A 26,490-nucleotide genomic window follows, 5' to 3' on the forward strand; every position below is an offset into this window, starting at 1 on the left:
AAAATCTTCACGCTCAATTTCAAAAAATGAAGAAAGCTTCTGAAACACCAATGAGGAGTTGGAAGGATAAAAAATCATCGCCAATCTTTTGGAAAAAATGCAAGATTGCGATTCCATTTCAGCAAAAACCGAAAAGGCGTTGAACAAAGCTAAAGAAAGAATCCAACAATTAAACGAAGAGGCCAGATCTAATAAGGAACGCCAAGTAAGGCAATCCGAAGAAGACAGGGCACAATTCAAGAAGGAGAAAGACCGTTGGATACATTCAGAAGCCCAACTTCATACACAACTGGAAGAAGCAAGAAGATACAACAGAGAACATCAGCACGCAGACATCGACAGAGAAAGAGCACAGGCAAGACTCGATCAGGCCAGACTCCGAGCTCAATTAGAGTCAGCTTTAGTCGTGAAGACCGTATCAGAGATATAGCCAACACTCGCCAACAGCAACTGCAAAACCAAGACCAGCGTCTCCAAGATTTCAAGGCACAAATCCACGATTTAGCGGTTTACACCTCTCAAAGTTATGTAAACTGCCAAGGGATGGATTATGAAAGGTTTATAGAGCACACACCTATTTTTGCCCGTCATCTGGCGATGGAGTTAGAAAGAATGTATCGTACACTGGGAGGTCATCCGGGTCAAGCCCCACCATGAGCAGATGATCCAAAGATTGAAAACAAAAGTGGAGAATTGAGCATGTTCAGAGCTGTTAAGAGTTATGTCTTTTGTTTGATTTGGGTTTGTGTCGAGTTTTAAACCATTTTTATGTTTTTCAAATGTAATGTATGTTCCATCTTTGTAAAATAAATAAAAGTGTTGACAATTTCTTTACGTCCGAACTACGCAAGGTCTGATTCATGCGGGGGCATGATACGTAGGCAATCTCTATAAGATTCGACCACAATAAAAAAAAAAAATGAGAGTGAGTAACAATAAAAAGACCAAGAAAAGCTGGGATGACACAAGCAGCCGAGCAAATGCATAATAGAAAAGGGTTATTTGTCTAGGAACATTGCATCTCAACGTGTAGTTATATATGTGTTAAAACTCTCAAAACTAACAAGTTTGCTCATTTCCAGAATTCAAGCAGTTAGTTTCTCTAAGAGTATACTGGCATATTATCATTACCACACGAGATCAAAAGGACCAATACCTGAAAGTATGTCTATCCCAGATGTTGACACAGGTATTGAGATAGAGGAGATGGACGTCGGTAAAATGAAAGAAGAGATGCTTAAACTCAAGCAGCAAATGGCTGAGATGTACCGAGCCTGGTCTACAGGGCAATCACCCCCATCTTACCCAGCTAACCCTGCTCCATAACTAGCCCAAACTCAAGACAATCTTACCACTGAACTATCCCCAAATTTCCCCATCTACAAACACTACCGAGGCACCACCTCTCAGACATCGCAGTCTCCACTTCCTAAACCAGTTCCATACCTTCCTCCACCAGTAACTCCTGTTTTCGTAGCACCTCCCCCGGCTACATTCCACAAATCTCCTAGTAAGCCTATACTCCAGGCCCAGGACAATCAATACTACCTCCCGGAGCCCACCTTCAAAGCCTCCGAAATACAATCATTTACTCCCCGCCTTGACCTCCCAACCGAAATTGACAAGCCAGTCAAAAATGCTGAACAAGAAGAGATGTTCAGGAAGGTCAAAAGCTTAGAACAATCGTTCCGAGACATGCGAGGGTTAGGTGGGCAAGTCAGTGTAGCCTACAAGGATTTGTGCTTGTTCCCAAATGTACAATTACCAGTTGGCTTCAAGATGCCCAAATTTGACCTATACAATGGGCACGGCGATCCAGTAGCCCACTTAAGGGGTTTCTACAGCAAGATGCGAGGAGCCGGGGGAAAAGATGAATTATTGATGGCTTACTTCAGTCAAAGTTTGAGCGGATCAGCTTTGGAGTGGTATACACGCCAGGACCATGGGAGATGGTACACCTGGGATGACCTGGCACAGGCATTTGCTTACTACTTCCAATACAATCTGGAAATCATCCCAGATAGACTATCTTTGACAAAATTCGAGAAAAAACACAATGAAAGTTTTAGAGAGTATGGTTTCCGGTGGAGGGAACAGGCAGCAAGGGTGGATCCTCCTATGAAGGAAAGTGAAATGGTAGACTACTTCCTACAAGCCCTGGAGCCAACTTACTATGCCCATTTGGTTTCAGCGGTAGGAAAATCATTCAACGAAGTAGTGAAGATGGGAGGTATGGTGGAAGAAGGCCTCAAGACAAATAAAATCATGAGTTATTCGGCTATTAAGGCGACTACTCAAGCTATTCAAGGCGGAGTAGGAGGAATTGGAAGAAAGAAAAGGGAGGAAGCAGCGGTGGTTGATTCAGGAACTTGGTCGGGATCCGGAGGCTCACCTCATTACTACAATCAACATCGATCCCACCAATCAACTTACCACCACAATTCACCCCAACACTACTATCACCCGTCGGAACCTCATTTTTCCATCAATCATGCACAAGCATACAATCAACCACCTGCCCATGCTCATTGGTGTGCCCCTGTCATACCAAGCACTTACCCACGAACCTACCCCGGACTAGGTTTTAGGCCTAGTCAAGCATTCAGGGGAGAAAGGGGACAGAAAAAGAAAACCTTCACTCCATTGGGTGAATCCTACACTAGTTTGTTCCACAGGTTAAGACAGCTAGACATGCTAAGGCCAATACAATCCAAGCTGCCCAATCCTCCTCCAAAGAATCTGGACTACACCATAAGCTGTGAGTATTGTTCTGGTACACCAGGCCATGATGCAGAAAAATGCTGGCATTTGAAGAATGCAATACAAGAGCTGATTGATACTAACAAAATTGAAGTTCAAACCCCCGAAGCTCCCAATATCAACAAAAATCCAATGCTAGCCCATCAGGAGGCAAATATGATAGAAATAGTACGGGCTGATGGGGAAACAAAGAAGCCATCGCAAACCGTCATGATGATTAGGTCTCATGAAGCCAAGCCAGATGAGCAGTTAACAGAGGAGAAGTCGGTACCTAAGCAGAACAAAAAGGGTGATGAACCATCTGTGGTATTTGAGAAGGGATCTTCAAGCAAAGTTGCTACAAAGCGGGAAGGATTAAAAGTGATTGTACCAGGGGTCGCCAGCAAACCCATTGTAGTCGTGGAAGGAGCCCGTATAGAGCGGGTTATTATCAAGCCGGTAACCCAGTTACCAGTGATCAACAACAAGGCCATTCCATGGAACTATGAACGGGTGACGGTAATGTACAAAGGAAAAGAAGTCAAGGAAGAAGTCTGTTAGGTGCAAGGCTTGACTCGTTCGGGAAGATGTTTCACTCCCGAAGAGTTAAGAAAAACTAAAAATCCAACACCAATGAAGAAAGCTGTGACGGAAGAAGAAGCGGAAGAATTTTTGAGAAATATGAAGCTCCATGACTATTCTGTTGTGGATCAATTGAAAAAGATGCCCGCTCAAATTTCATTATTGTCATTACTGATCCATTCATAGGAGAACCGTCAAGCTTTGATGAAAATCCTGAATGAGAAACACGTTCCTGATAAGATCTCCGTGAATCATTTGGGAAAAATAGCCAACAGAATCTTTGAGGCAAACAGAATCACATTTTCTGATGATGAACTGCCTATGGAAAGTACTGAGCATAACAGAGCTCTTTACCTCACATTGAAATGTGAAAACTCCGTAGTAACCCGGGTATTGGTTGACAACGGGTCAAGCGCAAATATCTGCCCTCTCTCCACTCTGGGCAAGTTGAAAATCAAAGAGGAAAGGATCCAGAAGAATAGTTTTTGCGTACGGGGGTTTGACGGTGGAAGTAGAGATTCATTTGGCGACATAGTGCTGGAGCTAACAATAGGTCCAGTTGAATTCACAATGGAGTTTCAAGTGCTGGACATAACTGTTTCTTATAATTTGCTGTTGGGTCGACCATGGATCCATACTGCTAAAGCAGTCCCGTCAACACTACACCAGGTAGTCAAGTTTGAATGGGATAAACAGGAAATAGTTGTGCATGGGGAAGACAGTTTAAATGCTCACAGTGGTGCCATTGTACCAGTCGAGGGAATAGAGGATGACCAGGGGCCATGGGTTTACCAAGTGGCCGACACAATGTCGGTAGAGAAAATTCCAGAGGGGAAATACATTCCGAATCCAAAGATAACCTCTGCATCAGTCATGGTAGCCTATGAAATGTTAAAGAATGGTTTTGTACCCGGCAAGGGTTTGGGCTCATCTCTGCAAGGCATTATACAACCAGTATCTCTCCCCGAGAACTGGGGAACTTTTGGTTTGGGATTCATACCCATTGTCACAGACATGAGAAAAGCCAAGAAGCCAAAATAGAAGGCATGGGTCCTCCCAAAGCCAGTCCCACATCTATCAAAATCTTTTGTCAAGTCCGGTACCAGAAATCAACCGATAACAACAATTCCTAAATCCATGATTAATCCTGAGGAGGAATTAGTTGAAAGATTCGAAAAGCTGTTTGACGATGTGAACATGGTGGAAAGCAGTGAAGGTTCTAGCGACGCAGAAGTGAAATTCGTCGGGCCAGAGACAAGGCTTAATAATTGGAAAGCCACTCCTCTCCCCATTCGAAAAGAGTCTTGGTAGTTTATTTTGATTTTCCTTCAGTTTGTTTGGGGTTACCTCAGGGTTGTAATCCCGATGTTTATCTTACAGTTTGTTTGAAGTATGCGAACCTTATTATCTTTCATCATCCAATAAAATACAATTTCCTTTTCATTATCATTCCTGATAGTTTTCTTTTTCTTTTTTCTTCTTTTCTGTACAGTTCTTTTTACGCTGGCTCTAGTGATATGGCATGCATGAGGAATCCTCAGCCCAGTCTTAAAAATCAATCTAATTCTGAAATAATAATTCAAGAAGTATATTGTGATTATGAATTAGAATATGATGAGGATGAGGCTTTCGAAGAGATTAGTAAAGAGCTAATTCATTTTGAGGAAAAAACCTAACCTAACCTGAGTGATACCGAAGACATCAACATAGGGGACACGAATAATATCCGAGAAACTAAAATAAGTGTCTATATCTAACCAAAGATCCAAGAAAAGTTAATTAAAGCACTCATAGAATTCAAAGATGTTTTTGCATGGTCATATGACGACATGCCAGGTTTGAGCACTGATTTAGTGGTTCACAAATTGCCCACTGATCCAATGGTGCCTCCTGTCAAGCAAAAGTTGAGAAAGTTCAAGCCTGATATGAGTGTGAGAATTAAAGAAGAAATCACCAAACAGTTAGAGGCAAAGGTCATTCGAGTCACTCGATATCCTGTTTGGTTGGCTAATATCGTTCCTGTGCCAAACAAAGATGGCAAGATCAGAGTATGCGTCGATTATCGCAATCTCAACAAAGCAAGTCCGAAGGATAATTTCCCATTACCTAATATCCATATTTTGATCGATAATTGTGCCAAGCATGAGATAAGATCTTTTGTGGATTGTTATGCCGGGTATCATCAAATTCTAATGGATGAAGAAGATGCGGAGAAGACGGCATTCATCACACCATGGGGAACTTATTGCTACCGGGTAATGCCATTCGGTTTGAAGAACGCCGGGGCAACATACATGAGAGCAATGACCACGGTGTTTCATGATATGATACATAAGGAGATTGAGGTATACGTGGACGATGTGATCATAAAATCAAAGCATCAGGCCGACCACGTTGGGGATTTGAGGAAATTCTTCTTGAGACTTCGCAGGTACAACCTCAAGTTTAACCCTGCCAAGTGCGCATTTGGTGTTCCATCTGGAAAGCTGTTGGGATTCATAGTCAGTCGGCGAGGCATCGAGCTAGACCCATCAAAGATCAAAGCCATCCAAGAATTGCCACCTCCAAGGAACAAAACTGAAGTAATGAGTTTGTTAGGGAGGTTGAATTACATCAGCAGGTTTATTGCTCAGCTCACGGCAACCTGTGAGCCTATTTTCAAATTGTTGAAAAAAGATGTTGCGGTCGAGTGGACTGATGAGTGTCAAGAAGCATTTGATAAGATAAAAAGATACTTGTCAAACCCACCCGTGTTGGTCCCGCCAGAGCCAGGAAGACCTCTGATTCTTTACTTGACGGTCTTGGAAAATTCATTTGGTTGTGTATTGGGGCAACATGACCTCACCGGCAGAAAAGAACAGGCCATCTACTACCTTAGCAAGAAATTCACAGCTTATGAGGTTAAGTATACTCATCTGGAGAAGACATGTTGCGCCCTAACTTGGGTAGCTCAGAAATTGAAACACTATTTGTCATCCTACACTACTTACCTCATTTCGCGTCTGGATCCACTAAAATATATTTTTCAAAAGCCTATGCCAACGGGAAGACTTGCAAAGTGGCAGATATTGCTCACAGAATTTGACATCATCTATGTGACTCGGACTGCAATGAAAGCCCAAGCATTGGCCGATCATTTAGCCGAAAACCCGGTCGACGAGGAGTACGAGCCATTGAAAACCTATTTTCCCGATGAAGAAATAATGCATATCGGTGAGACAGAGCAGATTGAAAAACCTGGCTGGAAAAGTTTCTTTGATGGGACCGCTAACATGAAAGGAGTCAGGATAGGAGCTGTAATTATTTCTGAGACCGGGCATCACTATCCTGTTACGGCTCAACTTCGATTTTATTGCACCAATAATATGGCTGAATATGAAGCTTGTATTTTGGGGTTAAGGCTAGCCGTAGACATGGGTATCCAGGAAATCTTAGTCATGGGAGATTCGGATCTTCTGGTACATCAAATTCAAGGAGAATGGGAAACTCGAGACTTGAAGCTCATACCATACCGACAATGTCTACATGATCTTTGTCAGCGGTTTCAATCAGTGGAGTTCCGGCATATTCCAAGGATCCATAATGAGGTTGCCAATGCATTGGCTACCCTGGCATCAATGTTGCACCATCCGGACAAAGCTTATGTGGATCCACTACATATTCGAGTCCACGATCAACACGCTTACTGCAACATGGTTGAAGAGGAATTTGACGGTGAACCATGGTTCCACGACATCAAGGAGTATATCAGAATGGGGATATCTCCAGCACAAGCCATAGGAGATCAAAAGAGAACCATTAGGCGATTGGCAAATGGATTCTTCTTAAGTGGAGGAGTTTTGTATAAAAGAACACCAGACCTTGGATTATTAAGATGCATAGATGCTAAACAAGCTACAACTGTCATGTCTGAAGTACATTCGGGAGTTTGCGGACCCCACATGAGCGGATATGTGTTGGCAAAGAAAATTCTCTGAGCTGGTTACTATTGGCTTACCATGGAGCGAGATTGTATCAGTTTTGTGCGCAAATGTCATCAATGCCAGATACACGGGGATTTGATTCATTCTCCACCATCCGAGTTGCACACAATGTCGGCACCATGGCCCTTCATCACTTGGGGCATGGATGTCATTGGACCAGTTGAGCCGGCAACATCCAATGGGCACAAGTTCATTCTGGTAGCCATTGATTATTTCACCAAGTGGGTTGAGGCCAAAACATTCAAATCAGTGACCAAGAAAGTTGTGGTCGATTTTGTTCACTCAAATATCATATGCCGATTCAGAATCCCAAAGGTGATCATCACAGATAACGGTGCTAATCTTAACAGTAACTTAATGAGGGAAATATGTCAACAGTTTAAGATTACACACCGCAACTCTACCCCATATCGGCCTAAGGCGAATGGAGCAGTCGAGGCAGCCAACAAAAACATAAAGAAGATACTTCGGAAAATGGTAGAAAGTTCAAGACAATGGCACGAAAAATTACCATTTGCGTTGTTGGGATATCGCACTACTGTTCGCACTTCAGTAGGAGCAACTCCTTATTTGTTGGTATATGGCACTGAGGCGGTAATTCCTGCAGAAGTTGAAATTCCTTCCCTTCGGATCATCGCCAAAGCTAAGATTGATGATGATGAATGGGTCAAAACCCGTCTAGAACAGTTAAATTTGATTGATGAAAAACGATTGGCAGCAGTATGTCATGGCCAATTATATCAAATAAGAATAGCAAGGGCATACGATAAAAAGGTGCATCCCCGAAAGTTTGAAGTGGGTCAACATGTGCTGAAACGTATTCTTCCACATCAGGCTGAAGCAAAGGGCAAATTTGCCCCGAATTGGCAAGGACCATTCATTGTGACCAGAGTATTATCCAATGGTGCATTATGTTTAACAGATATTGAAGGAAAATGCATGGAATGGCTATCAATTCTGATGCGGTAAAGAGATATTATGCATGATTTTTCCTTGGTATAAGTTATTAAATGTTTGTATTCGGCATTATTTCGAAGATTGGAATGACAAAGGCAATTTATTCTGCTATCCAAACACTGTACCCTTTGTTTTCTCCTTTGAGCCACATTCGTTTCTTTCTTACCCTCTCTTGGAATCAATGAAAATCAAATAAAATATATATATATATATATATATTACGGAGTGAACTACGTTTGACCTGATTCCTCAAAGAGGATACATAGGCACCTCACGGCTCGGTCATAGGGTGCATAATATGCATAATGTGCACATAATGAAACATCAAGAGACCCCAATCAAGAAACTGTGGCAGGAATTGTATTGGTAATAAGAAAAAGATTTCAAGAGTTGTAATTTTAAACCCATATCAAAATTGTTTAACTTTTGATAGCTTTTCATTCCAACCACATATCAAAAAGACCTTTCGATCAATCTTAGAAAAATGCCGAATCAAGTAAATGAAGATGATTCATAACACTCTGGTTCAAACAAGAAGAAGTAATGAAAATGAGAGAGTCTTATAGGTGAAAACCCACACGGGCATCATGAGACGACGGAAGCTGAGAGAAAGTAAAATGAGAGAGTCTTATTGGTGAAAACCTTCGCAGGCACCATAAGACGAAAAGGAATTAAGAAATGAACAAATGAGGAAGGTTTGTCGGTGAAAACTCTTTTAGATACTGCAAGTCGAACAAGGTTGGTAAATTGGCAAAGTAAAATTGGGTTGTGGAAATTTTAGGAAAACAAAATGAAACAATTGAAAAAGAGATTGGTTAAAAAGACTGGGTTGATTAATCCAAAATGCATACCCTGATCATTGGTGCCAGTGACTCCAATCAGATAAGTTCTTTATTCCTTCTCCAACAGTCATCCAAATTTGGATTTTTCTTTTCATTCTAGATTATCGAAATCGTCATGTTTTCGTCACTAATAATCTTAATCTTCTAAAGCTTTTGAGTTAAGTTTTGTTCCAAACAAATAAGAAGGAATGTCAAGGTATACTACCAAGGTTCAAGATTGCATAGGGCAAAATACGGCCATGATGGGCAGGAAGTAATAGGATAAAAAATAAGATATGGGTGTAAGAAAAGTTGAATCAAAAAGTGGTTCAGCAATGTCAGGAGAGACATATGATTACAATTTAAAGGGTTTGAAGTGAAAACAACAGTTGGGGATCCTATGGTTAAGGATCAATTACAAAGACAAAACTGTCTTTTCAACCGCTCCAAGGCAGTAAAACAAGACAAAGAGAAACCCCACCCTCAGCAAGAATGCCACAACTGACCACCCTGCTTTAAACTAATGAAATTTTCTTTGATTTGAAACAGGGGCAAAAACAACATTTGTGTCAAGAAACACCCGGCGAAGGAAATAGAAGAAATTAGGCGTCCACCTGGAGAATAAGGAAGAGCAATGAAAGTGTTAGAAGTCAGGCGTCCACCTGGAGAATAAGGAAGAGCAATGGAAATGTTAGCAATCAGGCGTCCACCTAGAGAACAAGGATGAAGAAAGGAAATAGCAATCAGGCGTCCACCTGGAGAACAAGGAAGAGCAAAAGAAGTATTGGCAATCAGGCGTCCACCTGGAGAACAAGGAAGAACAATGGAAGTATTGGCAATCAGGCGTCCGCCTGGAGAACAAGGAAGAACAATGGAAGAATTAGCAATCAGGCGTCCACCTGGAGAACAAGGATGAAGAAAGGAAATAGCAATCAGGCGTCCACCTGGAGAACAAGGATGAGGAAAGGAAATAGCAATCAGGCGTCCACCTAGAGAACAAGGAAGATCAAAAGAAGTATTGGCAATCAGGCGTCCACCTGGAGAACAAGGAAGAACAATAAAAGTATTGGCAATCAGGCGTCCACCTGGAGAACAAGGAAGAACAATGGAAGTATTGGCAATCAGGCGTCCACCTGGAGAACAAGGATGAAGAAAGGAAATAGCAATCAGGCGTCCACCTGGAGAACAAGGATGAGGAAAGAAAATAGCAATCAGGCGTCCACCTGGAGAACAAGGAAGAGCAAAAGAAGTATTGGCAATCAGGCGTCCACCTGGAGAACAAGGAAGAACAATGGAAGAATTAACAATCAGGCGTCCACCTGGAGAACAAGGATGAAGAAAGGAAATAGCAATCAGGCGTCCACCTGGAGAACAAGGATGAGGAAAGGAAGAAGCAATCAGGCGTCCACCTGGAGAACAAGGAAAAGCAATTGAAATGGCAATCAGGCGTCCACCCGGAGAACAAGGATAAGGAAAGGAAATAGCAATCAGGTGTCCACCTGGAGAACAAGGAATACAATTGAAGTATCAGCAATCAGGCGCCCACCTGAAAAAAAGAATGTCAATTTATTTTGACATTACGGGTCGAAGTCAAAAGCCTGCCCATATAAGAGAGGAGCACACTTAGAGTCAATAAAGCAGAGGAGTCCAACCAAATCCCCAGCAGGAAACAACAAGAGTCCCAAACAGAGAAAGGAAATACAAGACACAATGAAAGGAAATACGAGACACAATGAAAGGAAATACGGAACAAGTCAGAAGCGAAGGATACCCAAGAGTCACCAAAACATCAAAGCAACAGGAAACGCAAGGGCGTGATATAAATAAGATTTTGTAATTCATGCTTTAGTCTAGCTTTTTGTTTTTTTTAAGAAGGGTGTAATAAGGAGGTCAGCAAGCAGTAAAAGCAGCACGCAACAGCAGTAGCATCATAGTCCCGCGGTAGTCCCAGCTACCAAAACTTCCCGAACTACATTGACCTGATTCCTTTATAGCCAAGGATATGTAGGAAACCTTTGAAGCAGAGGTTCGGTCAAATCTTTCAAAAAATGCTTCCCACGGAGTATTCGAACAGGCAAAAATCGCTCACTTTATCTTTGCACGAAAACTTTTCGAGTTTCCGCACAAAGAGGGGCAGCTGTGAGCACGTGATTTTTACCTCACGAAAACTACTCCAAAATAAATCAAAAAATAAAACAAAATTCTCTTAGTATGCAATTTTTAGAATTTATGTGGCATTTATTAATTATTTGTGTTTTGTCCGTAAATGTTTACTTTGTCATAGTTAAATGAAAAAATAAAATAAAAATACATGTTGCATGCATATCTAGGATTTAATTATGCATTTAAGAATTAATTAAAAGGGAAAATCACAAAAAATATGCATTTATCTTATCTTTCGTCATTTAAATGTGTCATTGTGTGATTAATATTTTGTCCTGTGTGTTAATGGTTGTTAAAGGGTGATTAATATTTTTTGTAAGATTAATTTTGATTTTTATAATTTTTAAATAGAAATTTAATAATTAGGAATTAAAGGAAAAATAAGAAAGAAAAATTGGGTTGGGTTGTTTTAATTAATGAAAATCAGGCCCAAAATGTGTAATAACCCAGTCCAAGGCTAGATCTCTCAACCGGCTCCCAAACGACGTCGTTTGGATGCTTTCAATCGGGACCATTGATCAATCAGATCCAACGGTCCAGTGCAGATCTTCAATTAAATCAAACAACGTCGTGGTTTGGATTCAATCAAGGCCGTCTGTTCCCTTTTAATCCAACGGTCCCGGTCAGTCCTCTATACCCGATCCACTTTACCCCTGGGCCAACCCTTTCCCCCCAACTTAAACCAAGCGACATCGTTTGGTTAAGTGAGCTGATCCTGACCGTGGATCATGTCTGATCTGACGGTCAAGATCAATCCACCCCACCCCTATAAAAGCCTAAATCCTACCCCAGCCCCCCCAAACCAAATACCCCCCCTCCCTTTGTCCTGTTCATCATCTCTTTCAAGAGATCAGATGAACTCCACCGTCCACCACCGTGCACCGCCCACCGGAAATCGCCTCACGGCGGTTCCGGTGGTCCAAACAACCCCACCTTAACACCCTCGAGTCCTCTCAACATCCCCGTTCCAAATCCATAACCCATATACCTCGAATCAGGCCCCAATGTCTCGAATCTTCGATCGAAGATTGGTCTGAAAACCCAAACTTTCTCCGATGGCCTCCAAACTAACACCATAGCTTCCCCTAACTACCCTCATTACGGATCTGTTGTTCGTTGGCCTCGAATCATCTCAGAGCTTCTCAAATCTTCATTTGAAGATTCGAGTCAAATATGAACTCGCCCAGATCTGTCTCAAATTCACACCAAATAACCCCTAGGCCTCCCTCACCCCTAAGTCGTCTTTTGTTCCCTTCAAATCTGCCCAGAATTGGTCAAACCTTAAAACAGAAAATCTGAAACCCTAAAAATGCCAAATTGTGGAATTTGTCCAATTAATTAAGGGATTGAGGTCTAAGAGACTTTAATCGAGGTATTCTCAATTGAGAATACTTCGAATAAAGTCTGTTCAGCCTCAAAAGGTCCGAATCCAAGTTGAACCTGTGTCCGAATAAATTTGAAGATTCAGAGGTATTTTTCCTACTTCTTTTTGTATACTATGTGTATATTGTTGTTTGTTTCAGTAGTCTGTGTAATTTTCATATTTGTTTATTTGATTCTGTGATTCTGTCTCATACCCGTTTATGTGATCAAATTATAGCATTGTCTCTGTTTGTTATGATTTTTTACAATATGTATAATCGACTCGATTAAGTTCGTCGATTAGTTGTTTTGTAAATTATTATTTCCATTAATGCTAATTGTAACAACCTGTTTATAGACTGATTGTTGACAATTGTTGTAGATAGTCAGATGATTAATACTCGTCAATTAAATCATCATTGGTTGTAGTTTAATAAGTTCGTCAAATAGATGTTGTGTATGTTGGTTTCTGGGCAGTAAGTTTCAGGGCGTCGTCAATATACTGACAATGCCCCTGCATTCATACTTATTTCAAATTCAGTTTAAATTGTTCTATTGAATTCAGTGTGATGTTATTGTGATGTTGGGTTTAAATTCAATTTTACAAGTGTTGATTAGATATAATTGTGTTAGAAGGTTGCATTCTCAGTTAAGATTCAGTCCAGAACTTAAGAGAATTGGTTATAGTTGTTTAAATCAGAAACCAGGTTGATAATTAAGTTTGAACAGATTATAAAATCTGTTTCGTATTAGATTCTGATTTTTGTATTAAGGGCAGTAATAACAGTAGGATTATAAGGGTATTTTGGGGAATGAAACAGTAAGAACAGTGTGTTAGTATTAATGTGTTATAGTGGAATGTTAGTGGCTATTAATTAATGTAATAATGGGAAACCAAAGGAAGTGGAAGGGCTGAAAATAAGGGAAAAGGTATCTTTAGTGCTGATTAACTAGAAAAAGGCAGTTTAGTGGCAGATTTTTAGGAAATAATCTGCCTTAGATAACAAAGGGGGGTCCGGGCAGCATTAGGGGAGGAAAACTTGTATAAAGAGGGGAGTTGGGACTGATTTTAAAGGAGGAGATAGAGAAAAAGAACCAGAGATAGAAAAAGGAGGAACCAGACAGAGAGAAAAACAAAAATCTAAAGAGAGAGAACAGAAAGAAAGAAAGAAAAATCAGAAATAGTAAAAACAGATTTCTACACTAGAAGCTAGTGTTAAGGTTGAATTTTTGAGATTGAAATTTTCAGTTTGCCTTCTCCTAAGTCTTGAAAATCAGAAATACTGTTTTTTCTTTAATCTGTCCGGATTTGTTCGATCTTATTGTTTAGTTTGAAATCTGAAATTTCTTAAAGAGTCCTTCTACGGTGCGTCTGGGTTCACGGGTTCTGTTTGTTGCTCAAATTTGTTGAAACATTAGTATATTCTGCTGGTTTTGTTGCTGCCGCTACTGCTGAAATTCACTTCTTCTACCCTCATTTCCAGGTACATATCTGTAAACTCATGTCATGAAAAGCTTCAACATGGCAAGTAAATGAAGTTTGGAATTATAAGGATGTCTTCTACTCATTTAAATTCTATTAGTTTAAGTTTCAGTTTTGTTTTTTAGTTGGTTAATATAGTATTATACCTGACATGATAAATGTTAACTAATTAAACTTCTGGAGTAGTAAATTACACGATAATCTTATGTGTTTTGAGGACTAGTAATGACATTTATTGTTTGAATTGTTGAGATAGGGAACATGGTAAAAAATTTGCCATTAATTAAAGCCTGTGATATTGTTTGCTAAGTATAGAATAGTACGGAAATATCCAGAAATTACATTACTAGATTATTTTGTCAAATATCCAATTTTGTTTAAGGCTAGATGATGTCAGTTGTACTTTGATCGTATATGGCGTAATAACGGTTATGCGTATAACTTATAGTTGAAAGGTGAATTGATATAATCCATTACTATTACAATGTTGGAATATTGCGAACAGGTCATGATGTATGTTTACGTTATATGTGATGTCGTCTTATTAAATCAATTGGTAGATTAGTTCTCTTTCTTAATAACAAATGGCTTAGTTATTTTAGGAACGCGATCAACTCATTTCTTTTAATGTATAAAATAATGTCAATAATTTTTTTACAAAATATAGAGTTAGTGTTTGCAAATATTCGCGTAGGCAGAGAATAAGAATTGGTTTATTTATCTCAAACTCAATCTTTGTAAGCAAAATTAACCAAATAATTATAACCTCGGACTAAAAACAAGTGGTGTAAAGAAGGGTGGGATTTATAAATTATAACATTTTAAGTCAAAAATGTGTAAATAGTGTTCGCTCCAAATATAACAATGAAAATTCTTCGAAAAATATTACTTCGTTTATTAAATCAATTATTTTCCTAAGTTTTATACGCAATTCGCTTTTTGGGTAGACAAATATTGTATTTACGATAAAAATGGTAGTACTAATCACACGTTGTTTTTTTTTTTACTCTTTAAATTCGAATGGTTTTGAGGAATATAATTCACACGCGAAAAATATAATTTGCGGTCAACACTTAATAAATTGTGAATTCTTTTCAAGGAATTTAGAGGCATCTCAAATAGTGATTTCTCATGACTTTCACATAAAAATGTATGGATGTAATAAACAATTTGTGGAAAATTTATACTACCATCAAGAATATTTTGTGTGATTAGGGATACGTTCGCGTGACCTGATTATATTTCTAAAGGCAATTCGGATTATGCGTTCGCGCAACTTCGAGCGAACATTTAATAAAAAAAGGGGGTGCTTCGGAGAATATCAAATTAATTTCATATAACCCGAGATGTGAAGTCACTATTTAATCATACAAGAGAGACGAACGTTCTTAATTTTATTTTAAGCACAATTTCGAACATAAGTTTATTTTTATAATAAAATTAAACAAAAAAAATATTATCAATCTTATTGTGTACACGTATGCGTGACACGATTCTTTACGTTTATAAAAATATATAATACGAATATACGTACGCGTGATTCGTTTCAAGAAAATCTTTAATTGTAAACAATCTAAACAGAAGCGGTAACAAAATCATGCAAATAAAAAATGTATTTAGCAAATCGAGATAATTAAGCCAAGTATAATAACGGTTAAGCGACCGTGCTAGAACTACGGAATTCGGGAATGCCTAACACCTTCTCCTGAATTAACAGAATTCCTTACTCGGATTTCTGGTTCGCAGAATAACAAACAGAGTCATGTTCTCCTCGATTCGGGATTAAAACCGGTGACTTGGGACGCCTTAAAATTCCCAGAGGGCGACTCTGAAATAAACAAACAAATCCCGTTTCGATTGTCCTTTAATTGGAAAAAACTCCTTCACTCCGCGCGGGGGCGGAAAAAGGAGGTGTGACAGTCTTAACATCCTCACCTCTTCAACCAACCCCTTATCCTGTTCAACCAACTGCTTTCGGGCACCGGTATCAACCAACTCAGTTCTGTTGTTGTCTACCATTGCCTTTTGACTTTTTGTTGTGGAGAAGAGTTACCACTTTAAAAACCACAAACCAACCACCCTTCTGCTATGAATATAACAAAAGGAAACCATCACGTTAGCGTTAGGGCATTTAACATAAGATAATCTCACTTCATGTGCAATGCACTTAGCCACAGTTATCGGTTCTAAAATGACTTCGAGGGTACAAAGGTCAGTTGGCATCATCCCAATTCGTTCATTTCAGCCTCTCTTTTCTTTGTTTTTCTAACACTTCTTAGCTCGCTCATTTTCCTTCCCCTTTTTCTTTTTGATTATCGCTCTTTTTCTTCCTTCTCATTTTTCACATCCCATGACTTCACCTTTTTTTCTCTCTTTTTCCGTTTCCCTTTTTCCTTTCTTTTAACAGTAAAAAAAAGTGATTCGATCGAACCCTATGTAGGTTGCCTACGTATCATGACCCCGCATGAATCAGATCTTTGCGTAGTTCTGGAAGATCAGGAATAAAGGAAACAAACTGACGTTCTCTTTTTCATTTTCCTTTTACCTTAGTGACTACTCTGATGAGAACAGAGAAATAAAGAAGCAAACCCCTTTTTTTTTTTTGAATTTTTCTTCTTTTGAAACAAATACTCTGCGGGAATTATTAAGGAACAAACCCTAGACGAGACATTTTTTTTTGTTTTTTTAGGAAGGAAATCTGGATATTAAACCATAGAAAAATATTTTGAACTTGCATTTGGTATCCCTGAAGAAGGATTTCGCAGCAAGAAAAGATAAAAGATATTTCTGGATTTCAGTTTTTGATTACCTAAAGGGGAAACTCTAATGATAAACAAAAGATAAAATATATTTTTTCTATGTACAACATCCTAAAGTTCTAATGAAAATAAAAAGAATCTTTTTTTCATTTTTCACTAATTTCCCAAAGAAACACCTCAAAAGAAAAATCTTTTTGGATTTTGGAATTAACACCTTAAAGAAAGCTTTTAAAGAAGCACTAAAATAAAATTCTCTCTCTTTTTTTTTTGAATTTTGGTCCTAATATACAAAAGGAAACATAAAAATAATTCATTTTAAGTTCTAGATATTAATTGCCTAAAGGAAAAATAACCTAAAAATTTTTCTCTTTTTTTTCATTTCTAGAATTAGTATTCTAAGGAAAATTTATAACGGAAATAAAAAAAAATGCAACATCTCTTTTTTGGATTTTTGGGTTACAGCACATTTTCGCATATAAAGCTGAAAATACAATAACAAAATACTTGACATTACTGTACAAAACTAGAAAGTAAAAGACGACATAAAAAACATAAAAATAAAATAAAAATAACAAATATAAAAATCTCCTTAAGCAACTCCTGAATGCAATCCTGACCGAATGGTCACGGGGTGTCTGTCATGCTTAAACTTCGGTAAATAAATCCACACCTGTATAAGAAAACCTAAACCAACATCATGTGAGACAATAACATTCCCTAAGACACATGCAAGATATGATTGGGGCTATTTTGCAAAATAGCTTATTTGGCTAAAAGGTGGCTAGAAGTGCAAAATTTGGCTAAGACCCCGCAAAGCCAAGAACCTGATATTTACTAGGAAGACCGGACCCTTTGTGGGTTGCCTACGTATCATGCCCCGAAAGACGAGAATCAGGTATGCGTAGTTCGGACAGATTGGATACAGGCGATAATTAAAAAAACAACTAATTTAGAGATAACATTTTTTTTTTTTTTGCTTTTTCTTGAAAAATGATGAAACATGCCAAAAAAAATTGGATTTTCTTTTTCTCCTTTTTTTTTGATTTTCTGATTTTCGAAAAATGATGAAAAAGTGCAAAATCTTTTTTTTTTTCTCAAATTTCAAGTTCTTTTTTTTAACAACATAATTGGGCCCAACTCGCTTTATCCCCACACTTCACTCTCTTTTCTTTTTTTTTCATTTTTAATTTGCTCCCAACTATCATTGGTCCTCCAAATGACCCTTTTACCCTTGAATAAATGCAACATGTAGTACATAGGATGCATCAAGATGATCTGTTATTTTGGGTGCACCTGTCCTAGACGGACCTAACCCATGTGTTGAGTCCCCAAAGTCAAATGCACGTGATGCAAACAAGCGTTCCTACTAGGGAGCCGACATGAGACTTTGTTATACTAGGTTTAAAACCTGGGTTTATTGTTCTAGACTTGGCTTACCCAAGCAGAAAGCTAGAGCCGAAGTGGGGCAACGTACCGGGAGCACAAAAGTCTACCCGGCCTAGTTACTTGACCCAACTTCGTTCTATTTGGTATGACTTCTAACAGAAAGGTGGGCCACGCGCACGTGTGCACCATAAATTCAGAAGACTCAGAAAGAAAAAGGGTTTCGTAACAGTTTATATATACAGTTCAGATAATATCAGAGCAATAAAAAACAAAATTTCGCATATTAAGCACAAACATGTGAACAAAACTAGATAAAAAAAATAAAGCCAAATATAACAATTATTCTAAGCTCAAATTCTTGAACTCTGAACCAGAGATTCTGGGTTCGGTCCCCAGCAGAGTCGTCAGAGCTGTCACACCTCCTTTTTACACACCTGAGGGGTATAAGGGAGTTTTTCCAATTTAAGTGACATTATTCGAAATGGGATTATTTAATTATTTCAGAGTCGCCACCTGGGATAATTTATGGTGTCCCAAGTCACCGGTTAAAATCCCGAATCGAGGAAGTTGACTCCTATTTAATGGTCTACGAACACAGAAATCCAGGTAAGGAATTATGTTAACCCGAGAGAAGGTGTTAGGCATTCCCGAGTTTCGTGGTTCTAGCACGGCCGCTTAATGATTTATACTTGGCTAAAATTGCCTAATTACTTATTTTAAAACCTATGTGCATTTACCTTTTACCGCTTTTAATCACTTGATTTGTTTGTAATTAAAGAATTGAGTTACGCGTACGTATACTCTTTCTTTTGGCGCGTCAAAAAATCATGTCACGCAAACATGTCCACAATTAATAACGCTTGGTTTATTTATATTAAAAAAGGTTTGGTTGAAGTTGCGCGAACGCATCCCTCGAGTTACTTTTTGGAATTAAAATCACAATTATGTTACGGGAACGTATACATAATCACAATACTAGTCTAAATCGAGCCTAAAGCAAACTACGATGTTATTGAATTATTATTATTCCTAAATTAGATAACCACATGGACAAATCAACCAACGATATTCATGACTAATCAACCATCTATTGCGTTAATCTTCTTTTTCTTATTTTGAATTACAAGCAGCAGTAGTAGTGGTATCAATTAGGTAAGTAATTAAGTATGACTATTTTCCTTTTCTTTTTCTTGAGATCATACAAATATACATCCCCACATATGAATTACTACAATATAATGAACAAGTATGGATCAACATAGTGCAGATGCTTTTGTACCAGAGTCTCAATGTGAAATTAATTAACAAAGAGGCTACTAAAACAAAATATATGAGATGAAGTGTTGGGATTAAATTAAAATCTTATTCTAACACTTTTTTTTCATTTAGTGATCTTTCAAAATGGTCCTAACGTGAAAATGGATCATACAGACCCATAATTGGTACTAAAAGCAAAAAGCAAAAAGCAAAAGCAAAAAAGCAAAAAAGCAAAAAGCAAAAAAAAAAAGCAAAAAGCAAAAAATACTACTAATATTTTAGCCGCTTTAAATATTTTCGGAAAAAATTCAAAGTTATTTAAAACATCATAAACCACGTTACATAAAATGCACCCGTGGTTCACGACACATTTTATATAACATTGTTCGAAATTAGAACCGGGCCACATGAAATGTACTTCCGAATTTTAGTAGCCATGATAATTATATAATTAACGTACCTAAAGCAAACTAAAAATATTATTTACTCTATATTACTTATATACACATATCAAGAGCAACAGTAAATTAAAGAGTGATTAAATCACAAAACAAGGCTGCAAAATATACTTTTTATTCTCTAGCCAACTTTGTACTACAGCTCTGTGAAAATTGCCCCTTGTAAAATGAATTATCCACTTCCTTCAAAGATGATTTATTTACCACAATGGACAAAGGATTAAAACTAGAAAAAAGATAATTCACTAACATTAGTACTTACTATTACTCAACCAAAAAGAAGAACTCGTTTCCTAACTTAACACAAATAGTTAAATCCATTCAACGAGGAAGTCTTATAATGTAAAAATTATTGACTAGTGCTAAAACTGTACGAAAATGAATGGCAGTCATGAGATAGTCCCTTTTATGTTTGTTCAACCTAGCTTGGAGTATTTCGTCCACTCCTAAGAGCTACCATGCACACAAAATAAAAGATGAAACATCCATACCATGCGAATTACATGAACAAAACCAATACAAAGAAGCAAAATATAATCAAGATCTTTCACCAAACAAGTAAAATGAATATGAGATAAAATAAGCACAAGGAAGAGAACCTGTAGTATTGCAAAGCAAAGTACTTATTTGATATGATGATAACAATCCTCCTCCAACCTACACAACAAATCATTAGAACTATAACCAAACATCATCGATCTCATCGACGGAACCTCAGACGACGACCACCTCAACGACGGCTTGAATTTTCAAAGACCTTAGGGCTGTTTCGTGGCGTTAAAGGGTGGTTTAGGAGCTAGCTTCAGGTTGAAGCAACAATGGACGAGAGATGGGAGACGACGATAGTGCGGACAAAGCTGGTGAGAGATCTGGCGGGTATGCGGCTGAAGCAGTGACGTTTCACATGGGTTTTTTCGACTGTGATTACACGCTGGAATTTCATTGTATTTTAGTTGGGTTTTGGCTAGGACTTTGGGGTGTTTTATGGGGTGTTTTTCAGGTGGAAAAGATTAGCTCTCATGACTCTTTCATGGTGGATGTTAAGCTCTAGATGTAGAATTTTTAGGAGGAAGAAGACCCTCTTTTCGTTGGCTGCCTCTGTATATCCAGTGTATATAGAGAGTATCTCTAATGTATATAGAATGTATACTGACCGTATATCGAGTGTATACCCTCTGTCTCCGTTAAGAAGAAGCCATCCCTTTTTTTCGTCTCTGTCTTTTGAACTTCTCCTCTCGTTTCTTCTTACTTGAATTATTATTTTTCTTTCCCCCCCCCCCTTCACTAAGTCTTTGTTGTCTCTTTATAGAGAAGACAATTAGTAATTTTTTGTTCCTCCCCTTTGGAGTGGAGAACGTGGGTTTTGAGTAGAGGAAAATGGGAATTGACTTAGTGGAATTATGAGTGGAATGGAGTGAGGATGTGAGATTGTGAGTGGAGAACAAAGTGGGGGACAAGAAGTGGGGAACAAAGGGGATGGATGTGAGGAAATAAAAGAGAAGGGGGGGGGGGGGCGACCAGCGTAGGGGACAAGGGAAAGTGGGAAAGATGGGTGAGAAGTGAGGTATTGGAGAGATAAGTGGGAAAAAATTCAAATACGGTCAAAATTAGGTGTTCACAATAACTATAAGAAAAGAACAAAAATAAAAAAGAAATTGCATAAAATGATGTGATGAATAAGACATATTTGACTTTCAGTCAAAAACAAAGTGATAATAAGAATTTTTTTAAAATAATATGATATAATGTGCTCAAGCAACACATATCACAACACGATATATTTAGTATTTTTTAATATTGACACCGAAACGAAATACAAGTACTAAAATCGAGGGATTAGGTTGCTACAAATAAAATAAAAGTTGTCTACTATGAGATTTGAATAATAATTTCATAGCTTGCTTCAAAATTAATATCTAATGTTATATAATTTTTATATGAAAGGTTTATATTTTAAGGTTATTTGCACATAATTCAAACAACATAGATTATAATTTGACATAATTTGTGTCCGCGCATTGCGCGGGTACTAATATTAGTAATACATTAAAAGAGAGAACTATTAAAGAGTTTAAATTATATTACAATAATTATTTTTATGTATAAAATATTTTTAAAACTTGTATACATGTAATGTCAGATTGGTTTGGTTTCGGTTTGGCTTTTTTTAGTTAAAATCAAACCAAACCAATTATGGTCGATTTTTTTTTTTTTGCAATACCAAACTAAATCAAACTAAACCATAGTCAAATTTTTTTCCTCGATTTGACTCGAATTATCGATTTTGTGCGGTTTATCAGTTTTCTTATACACCCATAATTCTCATAGATAGGCCCAATTCCAGAAAAAGAAATTAAAAAAAAAAAAAGACAACATGGGATTTGAGACCCCGGTCTTGATTCCAAAAACAAAAACAAAAAAAAGGTAAAAATGATATGACAGACGTAAGATTTAAAGCATCCACTCCAGCGGGAGGTGCACCTAAAAATTATTGCACAATATGACTCTTTGAGCTTGAGTGTACAAATGTATATTTAAGTAGTCTTGAAAAGGTATATACATTACAATACACGGTCTAACGTAGGAGCTTAGTTCATGTAAAACCACAACCCTCAACCTAGATATACCTTATAAGCATTACCATAATATTTGTGTGGTTATAAAAATTTATCATTAAACAAATATACGAAGGTGAGATTCTTTTGGAAAAGAATAATTAAAAATTGTGTCACACAAAATGGAATGGAAGAAGAATAATTTTATTTTATATTTGATATGGAGAGTTAACTTAAGAATATAAGAATTCTTTACAACACTATCGATGTACAAAATATAAGTCCGCTTTTAAATGTTTCAGTTTTGTAATTAAAAATTGTGTCAAACAAAATGGAATGGAAGAAGTTTAATTTTATTTATATTTGATATGGAGAGTTAACTTAAGAATATAAGAATTCTTTACAACACTATCGATGTACAAAATATAAGTAAGCTTTTAAATGTTTCAGTTTTGGCATATTACTTTCTTTGTGATGTTGAAGTACCAAGAGGAAACGATCTTTTATAGCCATTTATAATCTGGGTAGAAGAAAATAATAATACAATGAAATTCATGTTTTTGTTTATTGACAGTAATAATAACAATAAACCCAGCATAGTCTCACAAGTGGAATTTAAGGAGGGTAGTGATTATGCAACCTTACTCCTACCTTATGCAGGTAAAGAAGTTGTTTTCGATAGACCATCGGCTCCAAACAAGCATGCAAAATCACAACGGTATAGAGAAGAAATGTAGTAGTGTAAAACTCAAGAAAGCAGTAACAACAGCAAAATAGTAGAACGTACAAAATACAAGCAATATCAGGTAGTAATAGAATTTTAAGAATATATAAATACTACTACTACTACTACTACTACTGCTACTACTACTGCTACTACTACTGCTACTACTACTGCTGCTACTACTGCTGCTACTACTGCTGCTACTACTGCTGCTACTACCACTGCTACTACCACTGCTACTACCACTGCTACTACCACTGCTACTGCCACTGCTACTACCACTGCTACTGCCACTGCTACTGCCACTGCTACTGCTACTGCTACTACTGCTACTACTGCTACTACTGCTACTTCTACTACTACTACTACTGTTACTACTACTACTGCTACTACTACTACTGCTACTACTACTACTGCTACTACTACTACTGCTACTACTACTACTGCTACTACTACTACTACTACTACTACTACTCCCTCCTTTCCACATGCCCACCATTGTCAAACTATCACACTTCCTCACTGACGCATCTAGACATCTCCTCTTCACACGCCCCAACCCATTTCAACCTCGTTTCTTACATCTTGTCTATGATGGGTGCCATACCTACCTAGTCTTAAATATCATTATTCATGACCATGTCTGTCCTGGTATGCCCATATATCTATCTTAACATTATCCTCTCTACTACTTGTATCTTTTGGACATAAGAATTTTTGACTAGCCAATACCCCGCTCTGTACAACATAGTCAATCTTGACGCTAATTTGTAGAAATTATCTTTAATTCTTGGTGGCACGTTCTTATCATACAAGACACCAGATGCTAGCCTTCATTTCATCCACTCCGCTCTAATACTATGTGTAACATTATCGCCAATCTCTGTTGCCTTGGATTACTAACCAAAGGTACTTGAACCTGCCTCTCTTAGGGATGACTTGTGAATCTAACCTCACTTCCATGTCATTCTCTTGAGTAAAGCACTGGACTCGCATTCCATGTATTATGTCTTAGTTCTGCTCAACTTGAAACATTTAGACTCAAAGGTCTGCTTTCAAACATCTAACCTAGTGTTAATTCCGTCTTGCACCTCGTCAACCCGTATTATGTCCTGCAAATAATATATATCATGGCACCTCCCCTTGAATGTAGCGTGTAAATACATCCATCGCCAAGGTAAATAAAAATGGCTAAGAGTTGTTCTCCGGTGTAACCCCATCACGACTGAAAAGTGTCCCAAATATCCTCCCACTGTCCTAATCCGGATCTTGGCTCCATCATACATGTTCTTAATCTCCCTAATGTAGGCTACATGTATATCATTAGTCCAAATATTTTCGTAAAAGTTCCCTTGGGACTTTGTCATATTCTTTTTTTAGATTAATGAATACCATATGCAAATCCTTCTCTCTCTCTCTATACTGCTTCACCAATCTCCTTACAAGTTGGATGGCTTCCGTGGTTGATTGCCCCTGTATGAATCCGAATCGGTTCTCCAAAATAGATACGCTTCCCCTCACCCGTAACTTTACCACCTTTTCTCAAACCTTCATAGTGTGACTTAGCAGTTTGATGCCTTTATATTTGTTACGATTCTTAATATCATCTATGCTCTTGTACAACAGAATTATCATACTCCACCTCTATTCTTCGGGCATTTTCGTCGTACTAAAAATAACGTTAAACAACCTAGTTAGCCACTCCAAATCCAATAACGAAGTTCCTCCTTCGTTTCTATCATCAAAACGGAAATCACCATGCACATCATCATATCCTCTAGAGGTCGACCCGATATAGCCATTGAAATCTCCTCCTATGACTAGCTTCTCGACGTGCAGAGTACTTCGCACGACCTCATCCAAATCATCCCAGAAATGCCTTTTGACCTTCTTGTCCAAACCCGCTTGAGGTGCGTGAGCATTAATTACGTTAAAAGTATCTCCAACAACTAACTTGATAGTCATCAGCCTATCATTCACCCTCCTAACCTGACAACTTGCTCCATGAGTTCCTGATCCACCAAAATACATATTCCATTCTTACTCCTCAACCCTTCTGAGTATCACAAAATTATTTATTGACGTTATGTGTTAGTTCCTCCATTTCAAATTAGATGAGGTACTTTTTTAGTCTGTTCCAAAATAAATAACACATTTCTAATTTGGAAATAATTTAACTTTAAACTCTTTATTTTACCCTTAATGAAAAGTTTTTATAACCACACAAATATCATGACTCCACAAATCTTTTACCCCTTAAGCTTTTAAGATCACAAGTTTCAAAAGTTTTTTTTGTTTCCTTAAACTTCGTATCGAGTCAAACTATCTCGTCTAAATTGAAACGAAAAGAGTATTTATTTACGGATCTCCTATTCATGATGGGCCATAAAACCGACAAAAAAGTGACCTAGAGTGAGATCCAACAAGATCTGCTTCAGCAAATGGCATTGTTGAAGGCTCACGCCAACCCGCATTAAGCAGTGATATCTTAACGTGAAGTGCAAGCCCTGTTCTTTCCCTAGATGCCTTCGTAGATTGACATCATTGGGGCAAAGTTCCTTTTTCAACAATTTTTCTTGGACGAGAACTTTTGTTAAAATTTAAAAAGTTCCCCCTTTTTTGTCATAAAGGTACTATGATAAATCATCTAAACATTAAAATTCCTTGGAGTGCACCTACAAAACACGTGGCATTCAACTTGAATGTACCAGTTGGTAGACGTGAATTCAGGATTTGACATTTTGGAACGTCAATAGCCATCTTAAATTAATATATATGATAATAAGAAATTTTTAATATATATACATGGTCGGTATTTGACCAAAAAGTATAAAACTCTAACATAAAAGGTAAATCCTAGCCAAATAAAATTAATCTCAGATCCAAATATACAGAGTGCGAAAATTGAAGAAGAATAATAACGTGTAATACTTCTTAATAAAATAATCGTACATTAAACATGAGGGATAAGCTTACATCTAAGACAAATTAGCGTCATAATCTTGGGAGCAAGGAAGGGGAAGAGAGGGAACTGTTGGTGACGAAGAGATTCCTCTTGTTGACTCTCTCATGGTAGCTATCTCGAATTGCCCACCTTCTCTAGGTCTAGCTCCCCTTATATATATTAACTTTCCCTTTTATCCAATGCTCTTTGACCGGCGTACCTTCTTACGACGGTGCCCTTCATCGTTTGCTCGAACACGACGTTTGTTATGAGATGTAAGCTTTCCGACGATTTGACCCCGGCGATGGCCGAGGTGC

The 26,490-nt window shown here is 37.9% G+C and overlaps 1 protein-coding gene across 1 annotated transcript; it reads left to right on the plus strand.

The window, feature by feature from the left end:
• The first annotated feature begins 97 nt into the window (after positions 1 to 97).
• On the plus strand, positions 98 to 24,696 carry LOC138885796 (uncharacterized). The gene is made up of 4 exons (XM_070166775.1): positions 98 to 355; positions 3,508 to 3,649; positions 23,331 to 23,599; positions 24,610 to 24,696. Exons 1-4 carry the CDS (start codon positions 98 to 100, stop codon positions 24,694 to 24,696), a joined length of 756 nt encoding a protein of 251 aa, XP_070022876.1.
• Positions 24,697 to 26,490: the final 1,794 nt, after the last annotated feature.

This window comes from Nicotiana sylvestris, chromosome 2, assembly GCF_000393655.2.
Source record: "Nicotiana sylvestris chromosome 2, ASM39365v2, whole genome shotgun sequence".
NCBI classification, from domain to species: Eukaryota; Viridiplantae; Streptophyta; class Magnoliopsida; order Solanales; family Solanaceae; genus Nicotiana; species Nicotiana sylvestris.